The sequence below is a fragment of the Doryrhamphus excisus genome, linkage group LG6 (genome assembly GCF_037039965.1).
Source record: "Doryrhamphus excisus strain RoL-2023G ecotype Guam linkage group LG6, RoL_Dexc_Guam_v1.1, whole genome shotgun sequence".
Taxonomy (NCBI): Eukaryota; Metazoa; Chordata; class Actinopteri; order Syngnathiformes; family Syngnathidae; genus Doryrhamphus; species Doryrhamphus excisus.
In genome coordinates this window covers 21518160-21526104 of record NC_136362.1, presented here as the reverse complement: position 1 = coordinate 21526104, position 7945 = coordinate 21518160, and the positions used below count along the sequence as shown (strand labels likewise).

The 7945-nt window shown below is 41.6% G+C and overlaps 1 protein-coding gene across 2 annotated transcripts; it reads left to right on the top strand.

Moving 5' to 3' along the window:
• The first annotated feature begins 647 nt into the window (after positions 1-647).
• Positions 648-7648, top strand: dmbx1a (diencephalon/mesencephalon homeobox 1a). Of its 2 annotated transcripts, none has more exons than XM_078791645.1 (5): positions 648-733; positions 3467-3668; positions 3904-4082; positions 4236-4629; positions 5789-7648. In XM_078791645.1, exons 2-5 carry the CDS (start codon positions 3515-3517, stop codon positions 6229-6231), a joined length of 1170 nt encoding a protein of 389 aa, XP_078647771.1. In that variant the 5' UTR covers positions 648-733; positions 3467-3514; the 3' UTR covers positions 6232-7648. The 2 variants fall into 2 exon arrangements, with proteins under 2 accessions (XP_078647771.1, XP_078647770.1); XM_078791644.1 differs by having other exon boundaries at positions 3467-3669; positions 3890-4082.
• The last annotated feature ends 297 nt before the right edge of the window (positions 7649-7945 follow it).

Below are 7945 nucleotides of genomic sequence, written 5' to 3'. Positions count from 1 at the left end.
GCGTCTTGTCTTCCCTATTCCATCCCAAAATCCTTCCAGGCCGGGAAAAGCAGCACCCTGGCATCTATTAGTCACCTCTGTAAAGTCCCTCTTCCCTCCAGTAGCATGAAGGAGGGAGGAAAAGCCCAAACGCAAACAAACCAAAGGTTTTCATCACAAAAACTAAAGACAGCCAATTGGATTTATGCGCACCAGCGCTTTTTAAGAAGCAATGGGACGTGTGGAAAAATGTGTTAAAATAACGTGAAATAATTATACTTAATTAAAATGTGATGACACATCTTCACTATAATTGCGTTGTATTTATTTGCATAACCCATTAGCAAAAGTGCTGCGTTGGCTCATATCTTCGGGCCTCTGATGACAAACGAATACACCGAATAGTCAAAAAGGTATAAAGTGGTCGAATTAGAACAAAACGCGCTCCACATTAAACCGAAGCTTCGAAATACAAAAATGTCTAAAACGTATCGTTTTGGAAAGTTAGACTGGGGGAAAAAATCCAGTCTGTAAAGCCCCCGTGCAGCTGGACGAATAATTGGCTCGTTGTCTTGAGTGACGTCTCAAGCAGCCAATAGGAAGCCAGCAACAGCCTCTCCAAGCGCTCTTTAAAAATCCCTGGTCTCAGCTCTCAGCAGCAAGCCGCTGTGGACTTGGAGACGACACGCAACAAGACTCAAGACTTTTTGAGGGATAACCGAAGACTCGCTGGGACAACTATTGAAATCACAAGGTAAAAACTACTTTTGAAATATTATATTCCTTTTTGCTCGCCTGACATGTAAAGAAAAATGTGTAAGAAAATGGCAATGTTTTGCCAAGTTGAAAACATTCCTCATTTTTAAACGCTTACATTCCAAAGAGATAATAAATTATAGACCATAACTATTACCAAGTACGATGTAAACATCATTTCAAAGTACGGCTCTATTAAAATGCTAAATCTTACTCCAAAATGTACCAAAGTCAGTATAATGGATCTATCAATTACAAATATATTGTGTTTTATGTACGCAATGTAATCGTGATAAGACCATGCAAAACAAACACGTGGTTTTGATTAGTTTTATTGACGCACGTGATTTCAGTCAATTCAGAAAATTATGCAAATCGGCAATAATGTAACTTTTTTTGAAATAAATCATTCAGTTAAAATGTAATTTTAATTATTCTAACGTATAATAAATATATACCTGTATGATAAATAAGTACATGTTAATATTAATATTATAAATGCAAATATAGGCCTATAATAGAGCAAAATGTAATAATATCCTGATGCACACTTTGTTCTCTTTGTCAAGAGAATAATCTAACCAGACATTGACATAATGCCCATATTTGTCTCCGCTTAACAAATGTTTCTAATAAGAGAATAAAAGGGGGATAAAAGGGGGTTCCTCGCCCTCGGTGACCCACCGTGACACGGCAAAGAGCAGACTGTCAGGCCCCGCAGGGCTGCTGGAGCAAATAACATTTTTCCTCATTTAGTGGGATGAAAGAGTTGCACTGTACATGCCAATTTACATAATGACGCTTTGATAATCGAAGCATTGAGCAGAGCCGCCAAGGAGGTCCCCGCGGTGCCCGCAGCACTCATGCAGCTTTACGAATGACAATAAGAACAGGAAGCATTCATACTTTGTCTGCAGGTGGACACTAAAAGCGTTAAAGCCGTTAACTTGGTCATCATTGCAACACGCAGTCGCTTAAAGTTACAGTTGAAATTTCAGGGGGACTCGATGAAAAAACCGTAAAGTTCCTTTTTCCTGCGCATGTCAGCGTTGATGATAAATGGAGGGCCTCGCAGTCGAAACCTATTTGCACTTCCATTAGACGCGGAGCCAAATGGGGATCAACATGCATATTTTTACCCGCGGAGAAGCAATACATCTCAGCCAAAACGTTGCCCGGGGGCGATGGGATAAGAGGCCGCCAGAGAGGGGAAAGGAGGATGGAGGAGGGGTGCAGAGGGGGGGCCATTCAACTCAAATACTTGAGGGACTAAAGTAAATGTTTAGCGAAGCACCTTCTGTCCCGGCGAATTAAACTATTCCCCACTGCCCTCTGATCACATTCATCAGCCTCAGCAACCTCCTAATAGGCGGAGGATGGCCGCGCGCGCACGCACGCACACACGCACACACTTCAGCATAATACAAGTTTCACGCCGATGGAGTAACTGTCGACTAAAAGTAACATTTCTAAACAATATAGTCCAAGATTGCCACTTGAAGGCCTTCCATAAAATGTCTCTTTTATACAGGCGCATCTCCAGAATCATAATAATACATGCTGCAAAACTTATTCGATTCAAGACTTCCGTTCACACTGAGAGATCAATTAAAGGTTGAGGACGTTTTGGCAGATTATTTGCCGATCTTTTTTTTGACAATTTTATGAGATGCATTTTTACTGCGTTTTTAAAATAATCAAAATAATTAAGAAATCAACTGGAGTTTCATTTTTTATATAATTTACAATATAAATTAAATGAATGATAAATATGCATGCATAGAATGACTATGACAAATATATTGCATGGTTATGTGAAACAAATGATTATGGATTGTGTTTTCTCAATACCTAACAATAATTATATAATAACAACATTGAAATAATAATATGTATCTACCCTAAAAAATCCAGTCCAAGTACAAAATATTCAAAAATTGGACTGTACAAAAATAAAATAACCTAACAAGACAGCAAATATTATAATATATATATAATATTACAAACAGCTCTCTAACCTCGAACTCCAATGTCAGTGCAATCATGAATGGGAATTATTATTACGGAAGTCTTCAAAAGTATCTATAAATAAGTATCTAAAATCAATGAATACATCATAGCCAAATTGAATGAAATAACATAATTGATTCATTTTTATAAATGATTTTTTACTATGACACATGCATAAAAAACATAACTTTTAGATATGAGCGATAGTAATAGTTATATAGATAATAGTTAGAGCCTCGGAGATGCCCCCCCCCCCCCCCAGTCAGCCTCCTCCTGACTAATACATATCTAATCATGTCCTGAAGCGGTACATCGAAAACTGCAAAAATGGAGTTTGCAGCCGCGTGGAATATTGCGTGGAGGGTGGTTCTGTTCAAAAAGCATGACTGGATTAATAAGATTTAGATATGAAAAATACCAGCAAATAAAGAGGCGTCACTTCAATGAATCACAGCCTGTTCAAAATAATCCAATTCGGTTTTTAAAAATCATTTTCCTTTCATGAATGCCTTGAAGTGAAAGCAATGTGGATTTGGCTTGTGGGATCAGAGTGAATACATTCATGAATAAGGCATCCGTCACGGTTCATTATGGGAACGAGTGGTAATTACCCCAATTAAAAGCCTTTTGTATAATTAATGGAATGAACCGAGCGATAATTGGATGTTAATGGATAACACGTTTATTGGGATGCAAACATTAACACCCGTTGGCCTTTTAGGTGCATGGGCCGTCTGTCATCTGCTCATAAACAGTCAAAGACGGCAGGATGCAGCACTACGGGGTGAACGGATACTCCCTGCACGCCATGAACTCCCTCAGCGCCATGTACAACCTCCACCAGCAGGCGGCGCAACAGGCGCAGCACGCTCCGGACTACCGGCCCTCTGTGCATGCTCTCACACTGGCAGAGAGACTAGCTGGTAATTGAGTACACAAACACACACACACACACACACTCTGAAGCAGAAGAATGTGCAAATTTGTGGGCTAGTTTTTCTGACAGCTCATACGTGACACAGGTTAAAGTTCCCCATATTTCCACATGCACACTGCAAGTGTCACAAAGAAAGAAACAGAGCCCTTCTAATAACTGCTCACACCGCCCTTCAAATAAAACCTCCCATGTTTTCTCTTTCAACGGCTGTGCATTTCAAGACATCATCTTGGAGGCTCGATACGGCTCTCAGCACCGCAAACAGCGCCGGAGTCGCACGGCCTTCACCGCCCAGCAGCTGGAGGCTCTAGAGAAGACCTTCCAGAAGACCCACTATCCCGATGTGGTGATGCGGGAGCGACTGGCCATGTGCACCAACTTGCCAGAGGCTCGTGTGCAGGTAGGTCTGGTCTAAGAAGCCTTTCTAAGATCTGCATATTAGCATCACTCCTATCTTCATCTTATCTCAGGCTCATCCTACATGTCGGCCTATCTGCCGCACCAATCAAACATTGAGCACTCACCAAAATGGTCCCTCGTCTGTCTCTCCTAGGTCTGGTTCAAGAACCGCAGGGCCAAGTTCCGTAAGAAGCAGCGCAGCCTCCAGAAGGAGCAGCTGCAGAAACAGAAGGAGCCAACCGCTGAAGGAGGATCTGAGAAGGAGGATCCCCCCGCCGCCACCGACACCATCCTTCCTGACTCTCAGCTGCCCCCACCCTCCTCTTCCACATCTCTGGGAACAGATGGTAACGTGGTCCGTCCGGTACCGCTTGACATGGAACTCAACGTCACGTCGGCCGAGCAGTCCGGCAGCGAGTCTGCCACCGAGGACAACGGCACGGATAAGGAGGATGACAGTAAATGTCAGACCGAGGAGATGCAGAGCGAGAGAGCCGTGACGCCCGCAGACATTTCTTCTCCTTGCAAAAGACTCAGTCCTAAACCAGGTAGGAGGCCATCACACGGAAATTAGCCTGATGAAATTGTACTTTCATAGACTCTAATGTCTGCAAATGCCTCAATATTTATCAGCGATGTCAGCGTCGCGAGACCGTACCCGAGATTGGGTCTATGAGATGAGACGCAACTGTAACTTTACTTTTAAGAGCAGTACAATAGAAAACTATAAAAAAATGTCACACACCAGCTGCACTACTAATATAATAATGACTACATTACACTCTTCTGCACTCTGTGTGTATGCTACCGGCCCCGTCTCCACCCACCGAAACAAAGACACTATCCTGTATGATATTGAGGCTGGAAAAATTAAAAGTGTGATTAATGAATGTATTTATTAGCATCCCAGTCCTAGCGCCCACAAACTCTGAGAAATCTTGTCACGTTTTAAACTCCTAATATTTATACTTTAATAACGTTCTGAGGTATCAAGTGTGGCTTTTTTTTGGCTGCAAAAATTGACATATCTGCAGTAATTTTACAAGACTAAAGTAAAAATACTATGAGAAAAATAATGTTATAATAATGTTATAATGTTAATAATGTTTTTTTTAAGTCATAATATGAGAAACAACCAAAACAACAAACACAGTTTGAATTTTTGAAAAATTTGGTTACAACACTATGAGAATAAAATCTAAATATTAGGAGAACAAAGTCATAATTCTAACAAGAGAATATACAATATACAAGAAAATTGAAATAGTAGAAAACAAAAGCAGAAATTTAAAAAACAAATAAAAGAAAAATGAGAAAAAAATCGCAAAGAAATTCTGACAAAAAACTTTAGTAGCACTGAGTTAAAGTATTAAAAGTCATAATATTATGAGAACCAAAACAAAATAAAGTGGTAATTTTTAAAATATTATTCACTGTGCTCATTTGTATCAGCATCAAAGCGTGCCTTAATGTTAAACAAATAGATAATCGTAGATGACCACAATGCATCAAACAGGGCAGCTGAAAATTGTCATTGATGTTGAGCTAAGTACTGGATTTCAACTTCGGTTGGTACCAGAAAAAACTGACAAAGTACTTCCTTGTGTCATGACCTGTCAGTCACGTGGTTCCTGGACAAACAGACTAAAACGCAATCAAAACACAAGCTTGGCTACGTGACATTAAAAGCCATTTCCTTCTGTGCAGACTCACCCGGCGTCTCTCCGTCTGTGACCCCTCCTTCGTCGTCTAGCAGTGGTCTGGCCGCCGGAGGTCCGCTCACCCAGAACCACTCCTACGCTTCCTCCCCTCTGAGCCTGTTCCGCCTGCAGGAGCAGTTCCGCCAGCACATGGCTGCCACTAACAACCTGGTGCACTACCCCGCTTTTGACCTCGCCGCCCCCTCGTCACTCCCATACCTGGGGATGAATGTCAACATGCCCCCCGCGCCGCTGGGTACCCTCCCTTGCCAGTCGTACTACCAGTCGCTGTCCCATCACGCCCAGCAGGTGTGGAACAGCCCGCTGCTGCAGGCGTCTGCCGGGGGCGGCCTCAGCAGCCACAACAGCAAGACCACCAGCATCGAGAATCTGCGGCTGAGGGCCAAACAGCACGCCGCCTCGCTGGGACTGGACACGTTGTCTAACTGACAATCCCACCTGGGTGGAGTAAAAGATAATGCGACGTTTCCGAGGAGTGATGGACCCTTCATGGATTCTTAGTCACGTCACAGAGAGCTTGCTGACTTGCAGCATCTGCTTCAAACTTGACATAAAAGGAGGGAAAAAGAATAGAGGACGTCACAGAAAGTGAACATTCATTAAAAAAGGACAAAAGACTGGAAAAAAAGACAATGACTAGTAATGTTTACAAGAAAAATGTGAATATGTGAGGCACTTTGTGACGTATTGCAGTGAAGAAGCTTGTGAAAACCAATTGTATTGCAGTACTGGTTAACAGTTCAATGGCGCGTGCTCACACACACAAGAGCATACACAGGCCGGTTTTCCTCAACAGCGTCATTAATAGCCACAAATTCACCAGTTGAACGAACGGTAACGCCGCCGCATTGACTCGATAATGACAAAATGATTTCAGTGACTAAATTCTCAAAGCGTTTAATTAGATTTGGCCGCAGGCGGAGATGGGCGGGGGCAAATGTAATAATGAACATGCATATCATTGAGGATTGACTTTTATCACTTCCAGGGGTAGTTACATTTAAGATGTCGAGTCATGTAGCGACATCACCGACTTGATCAATCCGGAAACTAAATAAAAACAGAATCTCTGGAGGAAACACTCAGTGTTAGCACTTCTGATGTTGGCTGTTCATGTTGCTCAAAATAAAAAAAAAAAACAACAAAAAAAAACATGCACATTATTTTAATAGGTGAAATATAAAATCTATCTATTAATGTTTACGGATAAGGTCATTGTAAAGTACTGTACTATGTTGTATTATTGATAATGAACTCTGATAAAAGTCATTTTAGCTGTAAGATTGTACTTGCTCATCCCATCCCATCTACTCCTCCTTGACCCATCTTGGAACGGATCAAGACATTTACTGGTCCTGCTTTGGACTGCTGAGAATATTTCAGCCATTGTTGGGCCCCAAGTCATCTATGTTCTGCTGTCTCGGTTTTATTTGAGCTGAGGTTGTTGCTGCTGTTACCGTCTTTGTCCCCAACTTGGTCCTGTGCTAGATAGACTTCTAATGTGGGGGGGATGTTGTTTCCTTTCCTCTGCCCAGACAGTGTTGACTTAGTGTTGTTGTAAAATATCCACCAATAAAAATACTGCTTGAAGATCTTTATACTTGAGACGTGTCTGCTGAGTGTTTCAATACACAAAGAGAGGAACATATTTGCTAAACAGTATTTCTGCATAGTACGGTCGTCCCTCGACACTTTGCGGAAATAAATCAATTCATAAATTATGCTGTGTTGTGGTTGAATACGGCACAATTACTGCAAAATCCGGTCCAAAATTAGTGAAACTTTTCTTGGTTTATGCAGAATAAGGCAAAAACTGTAGTTTATCAGAACATACAGTGTGTCTACAAGCAACTAGTTTTATCCGAAAGTCTGTCTGCACATTCCTATACATTCATTTTAATATGGAGGTCTGGAATATGTAGAGTTTTGACATCAGAAATCTCTCTCTTGGAAGTGGACAAAATGCATGCATGTAGAGAAATGACATGAACGGTAGCAGAAAGTGACTTTGACATCAGAGTTTCTTGGGCCCTACAAGGGAGATCACTATAAGCAGCTGGTGGCAAACCTCCTGAAGTACTACAAAGCAATATGTCACTGATAATACACTTTTTGCATTCTGTGGGGAACTGTGGCACAATAA

Coding starts and splice junctions, on each gene's coding strand:
- dmbx1a (XM_078791644.1), top strand. CDS start 3,515: ATGCAGCACTACGGGGTGAACGGATACTCCCTGCACGCCATGAACTCC. Junction 4,083..4,235: donor TGCCAGAGGCTCGTGTGCAG/GTAGGTCTGGTC, acceptor TGTCTCTCCTAG/GTCTGGTTCAAGAACCGCAG. Junction 4,630..5,788: donor AAGACTCAGTCCTAAACCAG/GTAGGAGGCCAT, acceptor CCTTCTGTGCAG/ACTCACCCGGCGTCTCTCCG.